This window comes from Antechinus flavipes, chromosome 1 (assembly GCF_016432865.1).
Source record: "Antechinus flavipes isolate AdamAnt ecotype Samford, QLD, Australia chromosome 1, AdamAnt_v2, whole genome shotgun sequence".
NCBI lineage: Eukaryota > Metazoa > Chordata > Mammalia > Dasyuromorphia > Dasyuridae > Antechinus > Antechinus flavipes.
The window spans coordinates 448,147,922-448,170,074 of NC_067398.1; the positions used below are offsets into that span (position 1 = coordinate 448,147,922).

Here is a 22,153-nt window from a genome sequence, read left to right on the forward strand (position 1 = left end):
GAGTTCCCACATGTAATGCAGCTCATCTGTTTCACAATATTCTTCCCCTGTACCCAGAACTCTCTCTAAAACAAAGAAAAGCTAAGGCAACCCACAAAGAGATCTTATCTATCAGTGTATTCAACATTCCACATCTTTAGACCTTTGGCTTTATTTCAAGAGGATGAAAGTATATCTTGTCATGTGACCTATAGAGTCAAAATTGGACATTGCATTAAATTAGAATTTAGCTACCTTTTAGTGTTCATTGTTGGTTATTGTCCTTCATACTCAAAGAGGACCAACATGACATCACTATGTTAGGTTTAGAGTATAGAATGTCTAACTATAATTGATCAGACCAAAACAAGCTCTGCCACAGGTTGGGCACAAGCAATCTGTGTGGAACATTTGGAGTAGAAATATCTCTATATTTGTGTATCTCATTTCCTTTGAGCTACTGCAGTTCTCCTTTGCTCATAGAGCACAGTGGATGTGGATGTGCCATGCTGTGTGGTCCTATACCAGTGCTTCTCATACCTCACAGTTAATTCCAAAATTCTTCAAAGAGACCGTGAGAGTATCCCTGGCTTGCTTCTTCTGATCTCCTTATGAGTGCTTGCTTTGTTGGAGTTCTCCATGAAATAGTGTTCCTTTACCCAGAATCAATTCATAAAATCTTCCCATGTTTCTTAGAATTCTTCACAGTCATCATTTCTAATATTAAAATTATGCTTCATCACCTTCATATACCATAATTGGTTCAACTACTCTTGACCTTATTTGCATTTATTTTTATTTATTTATTTAGGTCTTTATTCTTGGTCTTTAAGGGTAGAAGTGAAGGTTATGGAAGCAGGATCTCCCCAACTACCTTCTTCCTCGTTCACCACAAAAGTGACTCTGGCTAGTCTTACTCTACCCCCAGTCCCTCCTACAATCCTCTGTATACACCAATCATTGAGCCAGCACAGGGTAGTGGGGAGGGCCATTTTCCAAGGATATGCCCATAGAGTATTGTCCAATCAGTAATTAGCCCTAAATGCTTGAACTGACCTCAGTGCGACAACTCAAGGGTTTCAGCCCTCTACAGAGGTATTTATTTAGTTCTCTGTATTTTGGCAGTTAGATAGAGCTCACTTACTAGCTGTGTGGTGCTGGGAAAGTCACTTAACCCTGTTTGCCTCAGTTCGTTTTCTGCAAAATGACCTTGAGAATGAAATGGCAAACCACTTCAGTATCTTTGCCAAGAAAGCCCCAAGTTGGGTCATGGAGAGTTGAATGTTAACTGAAAAATAACTGAATAACAAGTTATGCAAAAGCTGTAAATTTTAGATACAACTCTTAACAAGGGTATAATTTTCAGATTTTGCCTCTTAGACACAAATGTCTTGTGATGGCCCTCTGTATTAGCCCTTCAACTGGCAATTCTGAGAATTGTGAAGGTTCCTTGTTAACTTTGCAGGGACAACTACAGCTATCAGGTGGTTCATTTGACTAGTGATTCTTTGATATTTTGTCATTTTACTGCTACTAGAACCTAGTAATGTCAAAAGCTGTTCACACCAGCTATTTCCATGATCATAAAATGGTTCCTCTTTTTTGTTTACAGCTCCAAAGGGAATTCTTCATTTGTCTCCTGATATTTATCAAGAAATGGAAGCAAGCCGCAACAAAGTAGTTTCTGACTTTGCAGTAAACTATTTGTCTTCCAATGAAATGAGCCAGCCTTCAAGCTCTTTCTTCAGCCTATCTCCACCATCAAATAGTACTACTACATTAGCCAGGGAATTCCTTATGAATGGGACATCTCCATCAGCTGAAGCCATAGGTCTGAAAGGAACTTCTCCTACCTGCCCTATAATGCAGCCTTCAAGACAACTGGAATATTTAGCAAGGATTCAAGGTTTTCAGGTATGAAACAAAATCTGTTCATCAACTTAAAACTCAACATTTTTATCTGTCTGAGAATTTGGTCCTGTCTTCTAGTCTTTTAGTTTAACTTTGAAAACTTAATATAAGTACAAAGAATAGATTAACCCATGAAAACACGTAAAGCTACCCATGAATCATTATCTTGTATTTTCTATCTATCCAGTAATGCCTTTCCTATATAATTCTCTTCCATTTTAATTTCCCATTTCCTTCTCATTTCCAATTTTTTTCCTGCTTTTTGATTTTTCAAGTGCACTTGTTTTATTATTACCTTTTTAGAAAATTAAAAAGAAGCCAGCCTTTCTGAGATGTTTATTGTTATTCTTAAGTTCATCTTCTTTTAAAAATTATTTTTAGGAGTTTTTTTTTTAATGGAGAGTTTACGCATGAACAGTTTTTGCTATTAGTACTCCATTTATCAAAGAAGATAGCTTACTATAAAATATAATTTAAACTGGATGTACTTTGTCCAGATTCAAAGCCTGCAATTTGTTTTATTCAGTCAAATGATTCTCCATTTAGTATAACATTTACATCAAATGTCATCAGCATATCCTGTTTCTGTAGAAGAACAAAGTAACTTGTAATTCTATCATACATATGAATAGGTGAAATATTTTATTTCTAAAATATAGGGTTATATTACTATAATAAGACTTCTGGAACACCTTTTATTTGGGGAAGATGGAGGGCTAATACTTTTGGATAATATAATTACTTTGGAGAGGAAATCTATATCTGTAAACTTATTTCATGGTTATTTTTAATCATTTGCCAAATTGTAACCATTCATTAACCTTACTAGATAAATGATTGTATCTTTTAAAACTGAATAACTATGTTCCCCCTCTAATTTTTCATTATTTGGAGTTTGTTTTTCTCTGCCCTTTCCCTTAAGAATAAAATAATACCTGGGATTGAATGATGTCATTAGGAAAAATTACATATGTATTCATATTATGAAAACAACAAATTATTTTGCTTCTCCCCCCCAGTATTTTTGAATATCTATTATTTTCTTTTTCAGAAACCAGATTATATGAACTTGAATCTGTTTAATGCTGTTTGAGTTTTTAATTGTTGCAGTTATAAATGGTATAAATGAAGTGGCTCCAAGTTGTTTATTCTTCTAAGATTTTAAATCTTCCACTAAAAAGTCATGCTTTTGAATATTTTCAGGTATTTTACTTTAAGGAAAATTAAAGGGAATTTCTTTCATTAAGTGAAGGCATAACCATAGAGCTAATTTGCTGGAAAGAATTCAGTAAGTTTGATTTCTTCTGGTCATCTGCAAGGAGAAAATAGTTCATTAACTCTGATGAAAAGAAATTCAATCCCTAGAATTCTCCTTTTTTCCTTTCCAAATCTGTCAATAGTAATAGTAATGTTTTATTCCTAGAGATCCAAAGATAAATTATTTCCTAGGATTTCTTCATGCTAGAATTGATTCTTGAATGATGAAGGGGCTCCTGACAGGTAACTACCTCTTTTCTAGAACTTGTAAATTCAGTCAGTTGCCTTTCTTTTTATATCTTATCAGCGATAGAATTGTAACTTTTAAAGATCTTGACTCCAACTAAAATGCCACTTTCCTAACATTAATTATCTTGAAAATTACATAGGATTGCTTTTCAAGTTTATGATACCAAAAGAGTATATTTTTCTCCTATGAATTAACTGAGCCATTTTCAGATTTCTATATTATGATTTCTATGCAACAAATAAATAGAAATTTGTACTTTAAAAAACATTAATTGGCTTCTGTGGTTGAATGTGAGTCCCTTTACCTCCTTTAAGATCTCTTTGGGATTCAAGTCTAGTAGAAACACTGCTGGGTCAAAGGGTATGCACAGTTTGATAACTTTTTGGGCATAGTTCCAAATTGCTCCAGAATGGTTGGATCCATTCACAGTTCCACCAAGAATGTATCAATGTCCCAGTTTTCCACATCCTCTCCAACATTCTTCATTATCTTTTCCTGTCATTTTAGCCAATCTGAAAGGTGTGTAGTGGTATCTCAGAGTTGTTTTGTTGTTATTTTTTGTTTGTTTGTTTTGTTGTTATTTTTTCTTAATCAGTAAAATAGTTTCTTGGGAGTTTGATTGGTATGGCAGTAAATAAATAGATTAGTTTATTTATTTTTTTAAACTTTTAAATAACTTTTTATTGACAGAACAATAGATTAATTTAGAGAGTATTGTCATCTTTATTATATTCGCTCAGTCTATGCAAGAGCACTTGATATTTTTCCAATTGTTTAGATCTGACTTTATTTGTGTGGAAAGTGTTTTGTAGTTTTGCTCATATAATTCCTGATTTTCCTTTGGTAGATAGATTCCCAAATATTTTAATTCTATCGAGTTATTTTGAATGGAATTTCTCATTTTATTTCTTGCTGTTGGATTTTGTTGGTGATATATAAAAATGCTGAGGATTTATGTGCATTTATTTTGTATCCTGCTACTTTGCTAAAATTGTGGATTATTTTTTAATAGCTTTTAAGTTGATTCTTTGGAGTTCTCTAAGGATACCATCATATCATCTGCAAAGAGTGATAATTTGATTTCCTCATTACCTACTCTAATTCCTTTAATCTCTTTTTCGTCTCTTATTGCCAAAACTAACATTTCTAATACAATATTGAATAGTAATGATGATAGTGGGCAACCTTGCTTTACTCCTGATTTTACTGGGAATGGTTCCAGTTTATCCCCATTATAGATGATGAAAAGCCTATATTTGTGATGACTGTGTATTTAAAATCAGCCGGAGTCAGGAATTCAGGTTAAGGGGAAAATCTTCAATCTTTATTGAAGTGAAGAGATGAAGAAGGATTGTAATAGCAATATGGGCAGCTGCGACAGGAAGCCAGCTAGCAGAGGGGGATCAGAGATGAAGGGCGGTTGCAATTGCATTGCGTGCCACTGTGTCAAGACACCAGCCAGCAGTCTCTTTTTCCGCTTCTCTTTCTACTCCCCTGCTTCCACCCACCAAAATCGTCATTTCCTATACAACGCATCAGGACTTGCACAAAGAGTGGGCGGGGGCCATTCTTTCTTCAAGCTTATAAATTAATGGAATATGGTCCAATTATTATTTAGCCTCACGTGCTTGGGACCTCAGTGCATCAACTCGAGCCTCAGCCCATTACATATATTTTTACAGGTAACTCTATCAGTCATATTTTTTTAGTAGCAGTATAGTACATTGAAAATGCATAGCTTGCTTTGTGGTTTTCTGAATGATTTCTTGGAGCCTAGTCTGACATGTTGCACAAATATACAAGGTGTTTATTTTTGATAATACCATTCTATGTTTTTTTTTTAATTTCTGGATTTTAAAAACCAGTAGATGCCTTTGCTTTGTTTTCACATGAGTAGTTTTTTATTTCTGTATGAAAGATTTTTATTTAATATTTTATGTAAACTATTTTCAACTTTTTAAAACTAAAATTATATGATTTAAATAAACTTGCCAGGCCAATTTAAGTATCATTATTCATATTGTATCATAAGCTATAAATCTTACTTTTATGAAAAAAGCCTTTTCAAATTTCAATGGCTATTATTTTATAGATATTTTCTAATTCTTATATCACCATAGTTATCCCAAGTATATTCCTCCCCTCATCCCTATCAAGAGAGCCATCCCATATAAAAAAGTGTCTTTTTAGACAGGAAAAAAAAAAATCATCACAGTTGACCAACAAATTAAAAAATCCTGAAAGTGTGCATTGTATAAAACCTGCAGACTTTCATGAAGGGGTGGTCTCATATATTTTTGTTCAAGTCCTGTTGGATCTTTATCATTATTTTGCATTTACTTTTGTTGTATAGTTCTTTATATTCATATACTTACTTTATTCTGTGTCATTTTATGTAGATCTTTCCTTGCTTCTATTTGTCCATAACATACATCATTTCTTATAGCACAGTAATATTCCATTATATTCACATAGCACAGTTTGTTTAGCCGATAACGAATACTAGAAAGGCATTTATTTTTCTAATTCTTACCATCATTACTGTAAGTAAGGGAGATCAGAAGATTTCCTGTGGAAGGTGGGATCTTACCTGGGATCTGAAGGAAGCCAAAGAAGACAGAAGACAGAAGACAGAGATGAAGAAGGGGGAATTGCTATTCAAAATTCTTTGAGTCAGGAAATGCAATATTTTATTTGAGGAGCAGTAAAAAAGCTAATCTTCCTGGATTACGGAGTATATGGCAGGATAGAAGGTGTAAGAAGCCTATAAAGGCAGCTCAAGTAAAGCTCTTGAAGGGCTTTGAATTCCAGAAGATTTTATATTTGTCCCTTGGAGTAATAGGGAAATGCTGCAGTTTATTGTGTAAATGAGTTATCTGGTCAGACCTGTGGTTTAAGTAGTTCACTTAATAGCCAAGAGAAATGTAGACTGCGGTGGGGAGAGAATCACGGCAGGCAGAAGGCTGTAAGATAGAGATGAGGTGATGAGGGCCTGCATCAAGGTGGTGGCAATTTCAGAGTAGAGAAGAGGGCAAATGCAGGAGATATGAACATAAAACTGACAGGCCTTGGCTACAGTTTGGATATGAGAGATGAGATTGAGGAGAGAGATGATAAGGGTGAGACCTTGGGTAAGTGGGAGGATTGTTGTTCTCTTAACAGTAACAGAGAATTTAGGAAGCGAGTGGGGTTGGGAGGAAAGAGGATGAATTTGGTTTTGGACATACTAAGTTTAACATATCTGAAATGTGAGACTGAGAGTCAGCAAAGGTTAGCACAAGATAGGAGAAGTGAGAACTCCGGTACCTGTAGATAAGGAAATCAGATTTGAATATTAGGACAATTACTTTGGCAATGATGTGAAAGATGGATTGGAAAAAGGTTAGTCCAGATAAAGGGATACCAATTAGTGGGTTATTAAAAATAGCTCATTGCATGGATAACAAAAACCTGAATTTGAGAGGAGACATATAAAAGGGGATAGATGCAGGAGGTATTTCTGAGGTGAAAATTGCTAATATCTGACAAATTATTAAATATGGGTGCTGAGGAATGAGGACGTTTCAGTGATATTTCTGAGGTTTCACAAACTTAAGTATCTGGCAGAATAGTGGTATCATTAACAGAAATGGTGACATTGACAAGAGGAGAAGATTGGGTATAGAAATAATTTCTTCAGTTCTTGATATGCTTTGTTTAAATTGTTGGAACATTCAAGTAGAGAATGGAGTACAGTTATTAGGATAGCACTAAAAAATAAACATTTCAGAGCAGTTTGTATAAGGGCATTATTTAAAGCAATAATTGTGGATGTGCTTACCTAGAGGGATTTCAGAGAAGAACTATTTATTTAGAACACAGTCTTAAAGGACACTCACATTTAGAAGAAGGAGAATAAGTGGAACTATCAAAAGAAATTAAAATGAGGAGGTTAGAGAGATAGAAGAATCTGGGAAATGTTATGATTCTTACAAGGGGCTAAGTCACTGGAATTGATAGGCACTCAGGGAGATTCACAAGTCAGGATTCACTTTGGGAGATTCACAAATCAGGATTCAGTCCAGGAGCTCCCACAACTCAGAGAGAACCCACAATCCCACTCTCAGAGGAGGAGTCAGATTCATTCCATATTCCACCTTTGTGCTGGCTGGAGGCTTTGGAGTCCGAGTTGAGCTAGAGGCAGAAGCTGGAACAGCTAAAGGACTAGATAGGCCTCTAAGAAAACTAACCAGGCTATTTTGAAGGAGACAATAAAGGATTTGGAGTTTAACTCCTGATTGCATTTGAGGTGATTATTACACGGAACTGAAACGAAGGCTGCCTCCAGAAGCTCCCCAAGAAACCTGCTCCCAGAGAACCATTATACTTTAGAGAAGAGAACATTACAGGGAAGTCCATTAAAAGTAGTCTCTTGGTAATTAGAGAGTGAGTGTGAGCATGAGGATTATGAGAAAAGCTGCAAGTACACTAATCTGTTGTGAGAGATAAGATCATTTGAAATAATAACAGAGTCAAGGGAAGATTGTTTTTCAGAGTAGAGTTCTTCAGTGTGCATGCAAGTAGAGCAAATGGAATTTACTAGTTCTAGGGAAAATTTGAGATGAAATTGTGAAGATATTAAATGGGTTAAGGAGGTAGGAAGGAAGAAATTCTAGGGCACAAATAGAGAAATTGGCTTTGACAAGTAAGAAAACCATCTCATCCTGTCAAACTAGAATAAATGAGAAGTTGATAAAAAACAGAATTGTTTAAATAGTATTTTTTTCCCAACTACATGTCAAGATAATTTTTAGCATCCATTTTAATAAGATTTTTGAATTCTAATTTTTTCTCTTTTTCTTGCCTCATCTCTTCTGAAAATGGTTTAGGTGATTTGATATAGGTTATGTATGTACTATCATGTAAAACTTATTTCCATATTAGTCATAGTTGTGAAATAAGAAATAGGTCAAAAGAAGTAAAACACGAAAAAGAATAAAGTTAAGTGAAAAAATATTCTTCTGTCTTCATTCAGAGTCCATCAATTCTTATCTGGACGGGGTTAGCATTTCCTTTATGAGTAGTTTGTACTTGTCTTGGATTGCTAAGAAGAACTAAGTCTTTCATAGCTGATCATCATACAGTGTTGCTGATACTTTGTACAGGGTTTTCCTGGTTGTGCTGTACATAAGTTTATACAGGTTTTTTCTGAAATCTGCCTGTTCATTATTTCTTATTACTATTCCATTACATTCGTAGTACAGGTTGTTCAGTTATTCTCCAATTTATGGGCATCACCTCAATCTCCAATATTTAGCCACCACAAAAAGGGCTGCTATGAATATTTTTGCATATGTAAGTCCTTTTTCTTTTGTAATGATCTTTTTGGGACACATACTTAGAGGTAGTATTGCTGGATCAAAGGATAATATATTATTTTATAACCCTTTGGGCATAATTCCAAATTGCTCTCCAGAATGGTTGGATCAGTTTACAATTCCACCAAAGAACATTAGTGTCCCAGTTTTCCCATATCCTCTCCAACATTTAGCATTTACCTTTTTTTCTTTTTTCTTTTTGTCATATTAGCCAATCTAGTAGTATGAGGTGGTCCCTCAGAGTTACTTTAATGTGTATTTCTCTAATCAAAAGTGATTTAGAACATATCTTCATACGCCTATAGAGAGCTTTGATTTCTTCATCTGAAAACTGCCTTCCAATCTTATACTGTCTAATTATTTTATCCAATTAATTTTAATTTATCTTTCCACTGTCCTTTAAAAGTAATTTTTGTTGCATTATGAGCTGAAAGAATACATTTAAAATTTCTGCTTTTCTACATTTGATTGTGAGATTTTTGTGATTTAATATATGGTTAGTTTTTGTGAAGGTGCCATATGTTACAGAGAAAGAAAGTATATTCCTTTCTTTTCCCATTCAAGTTTTATCCAAAGATCTGACATTTCTAAATTTTCTCATATTCTGTTTATCTCCTTAGTTTCTTTTTAATTTATTTTTTGGTTGGATTTATTAAGTTCTGAGAGGAGACCAGTTGAGATCCCCCATTAGTATAATTTTGCTGTCTCCTTCTTCTTGTAACTTATTTAACTTCTTCAGATGTTATATCACTTGGCGCATATATGTTTAGTGTTGACCTTGCTTCATTGTCTATGGTACCTTTTAGCAAGATGTAATTTCCTTCCTTTAATTGAATAACCATTTTTCCCCTTGATGTATTATGTTTAATTTTTCTGAGTAAAAGATTATTGCTCCTTCCAGAATATTATGTTTCATGGCCTCCAATCTGCAAGTGCTAAGTCTTATATGATCCTAATTGTGGCTCCCCACTGTTTAAAAAGTTGCTTTCAACCACCTGCAATATTTTTTCCTTGATCTGATCTGAATTTTGTCTATAATGTTTCTTGTAGTTTTTATACCATCAGGTATTTTACATTTTCTTCTATTTTTTTCCTTCTTTTGAATTTGTCTGATTGATTCTTATGTCTTATCGATTTATTAGCTTCCATCTGCCCAATTCTAATTTTTAAAGAATTGTTTTCCTCAGCTTTTGTACTTTCTTTTTCATTTGGTCAGTTCTACTTTTTAAGCATTTTTCAAGGTGTTGACTATTTTTTCATAATTTTTTTGTATCACTCATTTCTTTTCTTAATTTTTTCTCTATTTTTCTTATATGATTTTTAAGCTTCTTTATGAGCTCTTTCATGAGTTCTTTCTGGACTTGAAATCGCTTCCCGTTTTTATTTAGGATTTTGTCCATAAGTATTTTGACATTGTTGTTCTCCTCTGAGTTTGTATCTTGTTCTTCCCTGTCACCATAATAATTTTCTGTGATCAAATTCTTTTTTTGTTGCTGTGTCTTTTCTCATCTTTTTTTTTTTTTTCCTTTTTCTTTTCTTTTAAATTTGAGCTCTGGTTCTAGAGAGAAGGGGCACTATCTTAGGCTTTTTTACTAGAGGCTGCAGGATCTAGCTGTTTATCTGGTGCTGTACTGATGTTGCCCTGAGGCCCATGCGGACCTGGTGTCTGGTGCTGCACTGAGGGGATGTGGTGGGTAGTGGGTGGTTCTGCTAGAGGCCATAGGGGTCTAACAGCTTACCTGGTGCTGAGCTTATTGGCCTCAGCATACACTAAATACCAACATATTAAATAATGTTGGTATAATTAACAATAATATTCCATAATATTCATATACCACAATTTATTCAGCCATTCTCCAACTGATGGGCATCCCCTCAACTTCCAGTTTCTAGCCACTACAAACAGGGCTCCCACAAACATTCTTGTACATACAGGTCCCTTTCCCTTCTTTAGTATCTCTTTGGGGTATAAGCCTAGTAGAAACACTGCTGGATCAAAGGGTATGCATAGTTTGATAACTTTTTGAGCATAGTTCCAAATTGCTCTCCAGAATGGTTGGATCCTTTCACAATTCTACCAACAATGTATCAGTTTTTCCACATTCCCTCCAACATTCCGCATTATCTTTCCCTGTCATTCTGGCCAGTCTGACAAGTGTATAGTGGTATCTCAGAGTTGTCTTAATTTGCCTTTCCCTGATTAATAATGACTTGGAGCATCTTTTCATATGGCTATAAATAGTTTCAATTTCTTCATCTGAAAATTGTCTGTTCATATCCTTTGACCATTTATCAATTGGAGAATAGCTTGATTTCTTATAAATTAGAGTCAATTCTCTATATATTTTGGAAATGAGGCCTTTATCAGAATCTTTGACTGTAAAAATGTTTTCCCAGTTTATTGTTTCCCTTCTAATCTTGTCTGCATTAGTTTTGTTTGTACAAAAACTTTTCAATTTGATATAATCAAAATTTTCTATTTTGTGATCAATAATGATCTCTAGTTATTTTTTGGTCACACATTCCTTGGGAGGAATAAGTTTTAAGAAGAAGATGATGAGTTCAGTTTGGGCTTGTTGGTACTGATAACATTCAGATGAAAATGTCTAGCAGAAGTTTGAAGTATGGCACTGATTGAGGAGAGATTAGTGGTAGAGGTATATATGTAGAAGCCATAATTGAAGCTATGAGCGTGGTTTTGAAGTAGTATGGGAAAGTATGGGATGGGAGAGAGAGAGAGAGAGGGAGAAAGAGAAAGAGAGAGACAGAGAGAGGCGAGAAAGAGACAGAGAGAGAGGGAGAGGGTATATCACTGTTGAGAACCCTAGGAAAATAAAAATTTAAGAGATTTAGGAATTTATAGAAGAGACAGAAAAGGAATAGTTAAAGAGGTAGGATAATTATGGGAAAACAGTGTCACAGGAAGCAATCAATGAGGGTTTTTCAAGAAAGGGAAGAATGGTCATGGTGTCAAGTGCCACATAGCTATCAAGGAGGATAAAGTTAATTAAAAAGCCATGGGGAGAGAGATGTTTCTGTAGTGGTGGAGATGGAAGCCAGATTATAAGGGATGAGGTGGTAGATGGTGCAGAAATGAAGATAGATTGTTTATTATTCTTTCTATAAATTTTAGATGGATAGTAAGGAGAGTAAAGAATAGGAGGGCTCAAGAAAGGCTTTCATCTGTTTCTCAGGGGGGGAACTGAACACATTTGTAGAAGGATCTAATAAAAACAAAGGCTGAAGGTGCATGAGAGAGAAGGAATGATTGAAAGGAAAGTTACAGAAGAGATGAAAGGATAAGAGATTGAAGATTAGAAATATTAGCATTGGCAAAGGGGAAAGGCCATTTCATTTTCTGAGAGAAGAGGATTCCTGGAATGATAGAAAAGTTAAGTATAACAGAAGATATAAATGGATAGAATTGTTATCAAATAGCTTTGGTCTAGGAGGCAACTAGTCAGCATAATGGATAGAGTACAGGATTTGAAATCAAGAAGAAACTGAGTTCAAACTGTCTCAAACATTTATTAGCTCTGCAACCATGAAAGCAAGTCACTTAAATTCTCCTGCCTCAGATTATTCATCTGTAAATGATTATGTAAATATTAATTATTATTATAAATAAGATGCAAATCTGTCTTCTGACACATAGTCCCTGTAGAAAGTATCTATAATAGATAAATAAGATTTGCGATACAATAGTTAAAGGAGCAACTAGTGGTCCAGTAGATAAAAGTGCCAGGCCTGGAGTCAGGAAGACTCACGTGAGTTCAGATCTGTTCCTAGAAACATACTGTATTAGCCTGGGGAAGTCACTTAACCCCATTTGCCTCAGTTTCCCTATCTGGAAAGTGAGCTGGAGAAGGAAATGGCAAACCACTCTAGTATCTTTGCCAAGAAAACCACAAATGCGGTCACAAAAAATTTGTCACAACTGAAATAGATCAATGAAGACACCCTTGAGGGTGGAGTAAAATGGGAGTAGACTTTTTCCACTCTCTATGATTTTGTGATTTTTCTTCAGCATTGTTTGACATCCATCAGAAGATGAAGTTAACCTAAGGCTATGGATTCACAGAACAGGTACCTATTGTTCAGGGATAACATAATATTGCAGATCAAGCCTAGGGAGGGAAGAAAATGAATATAAGTTAATTGATTGGGAAGCAGGATAGAATCTTTGTTTAAATGAATCTTTAGAGAACTACTTGCACAAAAAATAAAAATAAATAATTTAGTAACCAACATCTGTTTCCTTTAGATTAAATGTCAAAGTTATTTATTGTGATACACATGCAAATGTATCTGTCACACTTTCAGATGATCATTTCTAGCTTAATTTAATTTCAGATTGCTTTTTTATGATACCCTTTTTATCATATACTAAAAAGTGATATTTGCAAAATCTTCAGTGTAAAAAATGAAAAAGTAGCTCTTATGCATGTTTTATGTAAAGAACATAATTAGGTACTCAAATAGCAAAATCATAAAATAGTAAATTCATTTTGTTGGAAAAAAATCCATGATTGTTTCTTACAGGGACTTTCCTCATTTCTGATATTACATATTGGGACCATTTTCAGCAAGAGGAGGCTGCAAATAAGGTCCTTTGAAATAACTTCTTAGATTCAAAGTTTTTTTTTTTTTTTTTTAATGCAATTCAAACTCTGTACATTTCAGCTAATGCAGCTAGTAGTGCAATTGATAAAGTACTAATCCTGGAGTCAAGAAGACTTGGTTTTAAATTATGCCTCAGAAATTTATTCTATCTCTGACCCTGAACAGGTCACTTGGACTCCATTTGCCTTAGTTCTTTTACTTTTAAAATGGGAATAGTAATAGCTCCTATCTTCCTAGGTTACTGTGATGCTAAAGTAAGATAGTATTTGTAAAAGACTTTGCAAACTTTAAAATACTCCATAAATGCTACCTATTTGTTTCTTTCTTATTCTGTGATATTTATAATATTATAGTGAAGGAAATTGTCTTCTAAGTTTCTTCTTCAGAATCTTACCATATATATTACATTGGAATTCTTTTATCTGGCTTTCTTGATAATCTGAGAATGTCCCTTTGACTTCCTTGATCCTCTTGCATTGCTTTTAATTTTATAATCTGTACCTTTTATGATTGAGGGAATAAACCACTTTTTTTTTTTTTTGAGAAGCATGAGGCATCTTAAAAAGGTTTTGTTTGTTTTTTTTAAACTTAATTTTTCTTTCATGCCCAGGCTGGAAGTATAGTGGCTATTCACTACTGTTCATCCCAGGAGTTTTGACCTGTACCATTTCTGTCTGGCCAATATGCCCCTGCTTAGGCAGCTATCGATCACTCCTTTACTGTGGGATTCTCCACATTGCTGGCTTTTTCAGATCTCAGTTCACTATAGCTTAGAACTCTGGAACTAAAGAGATCCTCCAACTTCAGTCTCTCCAGAATCAGGGACTACATGCCCTGCTAAAAAAATTTTTTTTAGATTAGCGCAAATGAAAATATTTTCTATTAAGGGCATATGGTGACAACATTTTTTTTTAACTTTTAAAAACATTTTCCCCCCATAAAGGTTAATTTAAAGTTTTTAGAGCCCAAACTATTCTGGGAGTTCCATAAATAACACATTGCAGTGGATATATAGGTCTAAAATGGGTTTATTGGACTCTTTCTTGTTTGCCAATATCCTTGGGTGTCCATACTGATCTTAAGCCATCCCTGATCCCAAGGACACTAGGGATATTGAATAAGGTAGAGAACACTCTTAGGATTTTTGTATGCACTGTGATTTTTCCAGGCTTCATGTTTAGTCTGTGATGTTTTGAATGACCCCTAGACCCATTTGAACCCTCTTACGAATCCTTAGAACTTTGGAATAATCTGGTTCAGATCTTTTCTGGGATTTGACCCTTTGATGAATTTGACCTCATGAATATGAATCAATCTCACCATTTCCCTTTATTATTACATATCATTCATCATTCTCTACAATACTTATCCATTATTACCACTTATTAAAAATACAATAATATATTGATTTCAGTTATTCAAAATTTTGAAATCCTTAAAGAAAAAAATTAAGCATTAGAATAGATTTATGAAGGGCACAGTGATTTTTTTAAATTTAATTTAATTTTTTAAATTATTTTTTAAAATAACTTTTTATTGATAGAACCCATACCAGGATAATTTTTTACAGCATTATCCCTTGCATCACTTCTATTCCGATTTTTCCCCTCCCTCCCTCCACCCCCTCCCCCAAATGGCAAGCAGTCCTTTACATGTTGAATAGGTTACAGTATATCCTAGATACAATATATGTGTGCAGAACCGAACAGTTTTCTTGTTGCACAGGGAGAATTGGATTCAAAAGGTATAAATAATCTGGGAAGAAAAACAAAAATGCAAGCAGTTTATATTCATCTCCCAGTGTTCTTTCTTTGGGTGTAGCTGCTTCTGCTCATCTTTGATCAATTGAAACTGAATTAGCTCTCTTTATCGAAGAGATTCACTTCCATCAGAATACATCCTCAAACAGTATCATTGTTGAGGTATATAATGATCTCCTGGTTCTGCTCATTTCACTTAGCATCAGTTCATGTAAGTCTCGCCAGTCTTCTCTGTCTCATAAAAATAGAAAACTACAGGAATCCTTACCTCGAGAGGGCATATATACAAATAATTTTCTATGTTGCAGTGGTTCACCTCAAATTTACATTAAGTATATCATGACAAGGATAATGCTACATATATATGCTTATCATTTCTTATTTGTCAAAAATCACTGTGCCCAAGGATATGAACAGACAATTCTCAGATGAAGAAATTGAAACTATTTATAGACATATGAAAATATGCTCCAAATCATTATTAATCAGAGAAATGCAAATTAAGACAACTCTGAGATACCACTACACACCTGTCAGATTGGCTAGAGTGACAGGGAAAGATAATGGGGAATGTTGGAGGGGATGTGGGAAAACAGGGACACTGATACATTGTTGGTGGAATTGTGAACACATCCAGCCATTCTGTAGAGCAATTTGGAACTATGCTCAAAAAGTTATCAAACTGTGCAGACCCTTTGATCCAGCAGTGTTTCTACTGGGCTTATACCCCAAAGAGATATTAAAGAAGGGAAAGGGACCTGTATGTGCCAAAATGTTTGTGGCAGCCCTGTTTGTAGTGGCTAGAAGCTGGAAAATGAATGGGTGCCCATCAATTGGAGAATGGTTGAGTAAATTGGGGTATATGAACGTTATGGAACATTATTGTTCTGTAAGGAATGACCAGCGGGATGAATACAGAGAGGACTGGCGAGACTTACATGAACTGATGCTAAGTGAAATGAGCAGAACCAGGAGATCATTATATACCTCAACAATGATACTGTTTGAGGATGTATTCTGATGGAAGTGAATCTCTTCGATAAAGAGAGCTAATTCAGTTTCAATTGATCAAAGATGGGCAGAAGCAGCTACACCCAAAGAAAGAACACTGGGAGATGAATATAAACTGCTTGCATTTTTGTTTTTCTTCCCGGATTATTTATATCTTCTGAATCCAATTCTCCCTGTGCAACAAGAAACTGTTCGGTTCTGCACACGTATATTGTATCTAGGATATACTGTAACCTATTCAACATGTAAAGGACTGCTTGCCATTTGGGGGAGGGGGTGGAGGGAGGGAGGGGAAAAATCTTAGGTGAAAGCTTGTTTAGAAATCAGGCTTGGCTATTTCTCATCTTTTCTTCCTGTTAATCTGACTTAAAACTCTCACATCTATAGAAAAGCTCTTGCTGCTGATTAGACTGAAACTTGACCAGTGGTCTCCTAGAAATTTTAGTGGCCATGAAGGCAACATGAGATCTGATCAGTATGTGTGTTCAGGGACCCTGGTATGAAACTGGTAAGATTATTGCAACTCCTGTAATCTCTATTGATCCGATCCTGAGAGGTATTAATAGCAGACTGTCCAATTGGTATGATGTCATTTTGGTAATTATAAATATCCTAAATTATATCATTTGCTTCCATTTGTTGAATCTGTCACAGCTTTAGACCACCATTATACCAACTCCCTGCCAGCCACTTTCCATAGTGCCATTAATTGGAGTCCCCAACTTAGCTCTCATTTCTGAACTGAATTGACTTCCCTTCCAATAAGTACTGTCTTCAGTACATTATGCCTAGACTAATGAACAAAGAGTAAGAATTGTGCCCTTGAAAAATATTGGAATTATTCCAGAATACATTCTAGAATCTAGAACACATTGTAGAATCAATGTGACAGAAATTGCCCTAAAATAATCAAACTTCTGACATAACCTATTTCTTTTCTCAACCAAAAATGTGATATTTTATGCCAATTATGACTTCTAGCCTCATTTCCCCCCCACAATTATCTAATGTATTGTAATCTTCAGAATCAACCATTACTTGAGTCACTTAGAGACTTTACAATTATCTTCTAGGCAACCACAGTACTCTCAAATCAGAGAATGCCTATCATAACTTTCCTGGGAAGCCAGGCCCAAAAGGGATTCTAGCTATCCTCTCATAGCCTCTAAATATTCAAGTATTAAGTCCTATAGCCTATGGATTAGGGCTACCCTCATCCCAGAGCTTGTACATACTATTATACTTTTCCTTTTAAAAATATTCACCTTGATCCCAAATTTCATTTATCAAATTCTTACCTACTCTAGATAAGCAAGAGGAATGCATAGTCCCAAAGATCTTAGCTTCATGTGATTGCCTCAATATCTAAGAGATTATCATGCCTTATCTGGTATTGAGTACCAGAAGCAGACATAGAAGCCAGCCGGTGACATGTAGAACTGGTAGAGACTTTCTGCCACTGCTAACCAACCAAACTCCAGACTCAAATTCTAAGAAAGGATGTTGGAGAGAGATGGTGTCTCTCCTGAAGCAATACTGCGTGTTAGGCCTCAGCTCATTAACCCAGGACAACAAGCTGGGAGTATTATATACATACCACCACCTTGAAAGAAAGATACCAAAAAAATTGGGCCAGGTATGCTATGCTGGCCTTGTTTTTACTCATTCGGTATTAACTTCCTTGACTTTAGACTGCTGCTTTGAATACCATTTCCATCCTTATCTATTATTGAATTTGACATTTACAGTGAACTTTGGCTAGACCAGAAAGTTTCTTGCATACACTTTGTCATATCACAGCATAACCCTTCTTCCTGAAATCATTTTTCCTTAGGCCCTAATGATTAATGTAGTGTGTGCAAGATAAAGACAGCATTTCCCCTTTCCCTTTAGTTTAGGGGGATATATCGAAACCCTGATGCATTGTGGAGACATAGTCTAACCAGAAGTTTGTTATAGCTAAACAAATATCAGCTAGGAATTTGAACCCAGGTATTCTAGCTTTACGCTCAGTCTTTTCTTCTGCAAAACTTCTTCTCATTACTAGGCTATTACATTTAAAAGGTATCTTTTATTCAGAAGGAATAGATAAGATGAAAGGTCAGGAAGGACATTGGATCTCAAAAGAGCCTATTGCTTTGTAGGAATCCATAAAGAAATAAGAGTATGGATTGGGGAGAAGAGAAATTCTGGTGAGAGTATATTATAGTTATCCAGCATAAAACAATAATAATAATAATAATAATATTAATTATTATTACTAATAATAGCTAACATTTATATAACATTCAACATGTTCCAGATACTATGCTAAGTGCCTTATAGTTATTAAATTTGATCTTCACAAAAATCCTGGGAGTTAGGTGCTATTATTACCCCCATTTTATAGTTAAGGAAACTAAGGAAAACAGAAGTTAGGTGACTTGTCCAAACTCACACAGCTAGAACATATCTGAGACTAGATTTGAACTCAGGTCTTCCTAACTTCAGACTCACCATTTTGTCCACTGTAACAGTTAGAACTAGTTGTTGATTTATGGAAACAAATCTCAAGCTGATTCAGTATCAAATTATTATAGTGGTTGAGTATTTGAATTGTTTAGACATATGCTAGAGTTTGCTCTTTTCAAAAAGAATGGCTTTGAAGTTCCTTATATTGCCTTGCTAACTATAACAAAAATATACGAAATATAATAGAAATTCTTATTCTGGATTTAATTCCTACCAATAAAATTAAAATGGCTGACAAAGCAGAAAAAAAATTAGAATTTTCAGTAAAAGTGATTTGACATCTTTGAACTAAAAGGGAAATACTGGATATAACTTTGTATATACCTAAGACTTTGGGAGACCAAATTTAAAAACGTTTTAGATAGAATGGGTAAGATTCCATGTTCTAAGGCTAAACTCTATTGAAGTTAGTTTAAGAATGATAGGATACTAAGAATGAAATATGACACAATGAACATGAATGATTCTGCTAAGAAAGGAAAGGAGTAACATTGGAAAAGACCAATATGGATGCCCAGGAAAGAAACCAACTCAAAATTTTAACACATATGCAGAATGTAAAAGAGCAAAACATAACTAAGGATGAATATGAAAATGTTATAAAAGCATAAGGAATTCTAAAGCCTTTAAAACGATAAGTTGCCAAAGAATTCTAAGTACAAAAAAAAAGATTTATTCAGCCCTTATATAAAGTCTCTGAGAGCAGGATTCGCTTTTGTTTTTCCTTGCAATTCTGGTACCTACCACAGAGTCTTGCATGTACTAACTGTTTAATAATTCATCTTTGTTGAATGGAAATAAATTTTGGTACCTTATAGAATATCAAAGAAATAATAGAAGCACCAAGGATAAATAATATGACAATAATTTATGTCAGTTAGAAGGCAGAACTATTTAATTTACTTTTGTTTTCTTTACCAGGTGGTATGGTCTTTGCACTTGAAAAGCTTGAACAAAAATGGTTAATTGAGAAAAAACCCAATAGAAGTGAAAAGCTAATAAATAAGTATCATCAGTGAATTCAAATCCATAGGTCCAGAAAGGCTTCATCATAAGCTATAGAAATAATTTTGCAGATTATGATTAATGAACTACTGTCTTGAAAAATCATGGGATGTGCAAGAGATCCCACTAAATTGAAAATGAGCCAAATATATCTTGATTTGCAAGGAAGGAGAAGGTGAAATATATGGTAATAACCTTCTTTTGGACTTTCTAGAACATATTAACAAAACAAAGATTTTTATTGCTTAGAATGTCATTAATTCATTAAAAACTGGTTATGTCAGATTAGCCTCATTTCCTTTTATTACAAAATTACTAAACTGATAGATCAGGGAATTGTCACGCATATAATGTACCTGGATTTAAGTGAGACTATTGACAAAATCTCAAGTCATCTATATAACACAGAACTGCTTGGACCTTAAGCAAAACTAAGGGGAAAAGGATAGAAATTTTTAAGGTGCCTATTTAGACTTGATGTAAGGAAAAACTTTCAAACAACTAAAAATGTTTAAAAGTAGGATGAGCTATCTAAGGAGGTGTTGGACTTCTTAGCATTGGTGATATTCAAGTAGAGACTATATGATTACTTTTCAGAGATCTTATTGAGATTTCTGTTCCTTTATAGATTAGATTAGATAGCTCTGATTAATTCACTTCTTGGTCCTTCCTTAACCAAGAGGTTAATTCATTATCTATTATTCTCCTATTTATGAACATGGCATTCTGCTGGGTGTCAGTAATATAAAGAAAAATGAAACTATACCTACTCTCCAGGAGCTCATATTCTACTAGGAAATGCATAGTTACATATATACAAATATATGACAAGACACAAGATAATTTATAGAAAGAGAAAGTACTAACAACCAAGGATATCAGGAAAAATCTTGTAGAGTAATGGCACATGGCCTGAGCCTTGAAATGAGCTAAAGAGTATAAGAGGTAGAAGTCAGGTGAGAAAGCATTCCAGGCAGGCAATGCAAAGGTACAATGAATGGCAGGAGTGAATGCTACATTTGGCTAGTAGGCCATTTTGGTTACACTCTAGTGAATAAAGGCAAAAGGGCTAGAGAGATAAGCTAGAACTACACTGTAGATGGCTTTAAATACCAAATAGAGGAGTTTGTATTTATTCTGTGAACTCTTAAAGATTCTCCAGTAGGAGAGCAACATGGTCAGTCTTGTGTTTAAGGAAAATTATTTTGAACAATATGAGATATGGCTGGAAAGGGGTATAGACTAGAAGCTGAGAATCCTACTAGGAAACTATTGTAGTAGTGCAGGGAAGAGATAAAGAGGGCCTGGATTAAAGTGATAGCTGCATGAATGGAAAGAAAGGAATGGAGATGAGATATATTGTAAAGGCAGAGGCAACAAGATTTGGCTGTTGCCACTGATTGACTATGAAGATGACGGAAATTGTAAATCTATTCTAGAAGGATAGATATATAATACAGGACATTTGGAAGAAGGGTAGATTTGGGGAGAAAAATGTTTTTTGTCTGACATGTGTTGCCTTTGTAAACAAAGAGATATCTAACTAAAAATATAAAATAAGCAGTTGGAAGCAAAACTAGAATTCAAGAAAGACATGGGGACTGGATGTGTAGATTTGGGAATTGTCTGTATGGAGATGAGAATGGGACCCATGGGAGTTAATAAAATCACCAAGAGAGAATATATAGAAAGAAGAGGACCAAGGACAGACTCCTGGAGTACTTGATTATTGAGATTGTTCCATGGATGACAATTTAGGGACTGAGAAAGAGCAGTCAGACAAATGTGAAAATAGACAAGAAAGAATAGCATTACCAAAACCCAGGAGAGGGTATTCAAGAGTATAGTCAGCCATACCAGAAGCTGCAGTTTGGTCAGGAAGGATGAGAACTGTCAAAAATCTCTTCCAGTCCTGAGGTCTTGATTCTGATACAGTAAAAGTAAAGTAATATCCACTGAGTCTTTCTTGTAGCAACATGCAGACAAAAGTAGAGATGTAAGAATCCATTGAAGTTGTTGTTGTTGTTTTTTTTTTTTTTTTTGTATGGATGTAAGCTTAGAAAACAGACAAAAGTGAGTCTCTTAGTATCTGTTCCATTACCTCCTATTTGTGAATCAAATATCATTTGCCCCATTTGAGATACAAGGGCTACAAAGTTCATAATCTTGCAAAAGGCATTCTTACCGTGCTCTAACAATTGTCCAAATTCTGATTTCCTCCAAAGAATGTCTACCTGCATTTTGCAAAATATTGTAATATTATAGCATTATCTAATGGTGTAGGTAGACCTAGTAAAAAAATAATGTCCGGAAATCTGGTATGATTTACACTGATAGGTATTTGAAACTTTTCTCTATTCTTATGGTTCTTGTCCATGATGATTCATTACTATATTCTCTAAGTCGGTATCTTTATGTTTTAAATGTACCTTTGTCTGTGAATAACTCCTTTTATATTATTTCATCTTTTTTTGTACCAATCAACTTTC

General features: G+C 34.6%; 1 protein-coding gene across 1 annotated transcript in view; it reads left to right on the forward strand.

Annotated features, from left to right (window-relative positions):
• The window catches only part of STAU2 (staufen double-stranded RNA binding protein 2), a 437,835-nt gene that overhangs the window by 244,808 nt on the left and 170,874 nt on the right, over positions 1-22,153 (forward strand). The window contains exon 12 of the mRNA XM_051970039.1: positions 1,592-1,893. Within this exon, the coding sequence (XP_051825999.1) occupies positions 1,592-1,893 (302 nt within the window). The remainder of the gene's footprint in view (positions 1-1,591; positions 1,894-22,153) is intronic.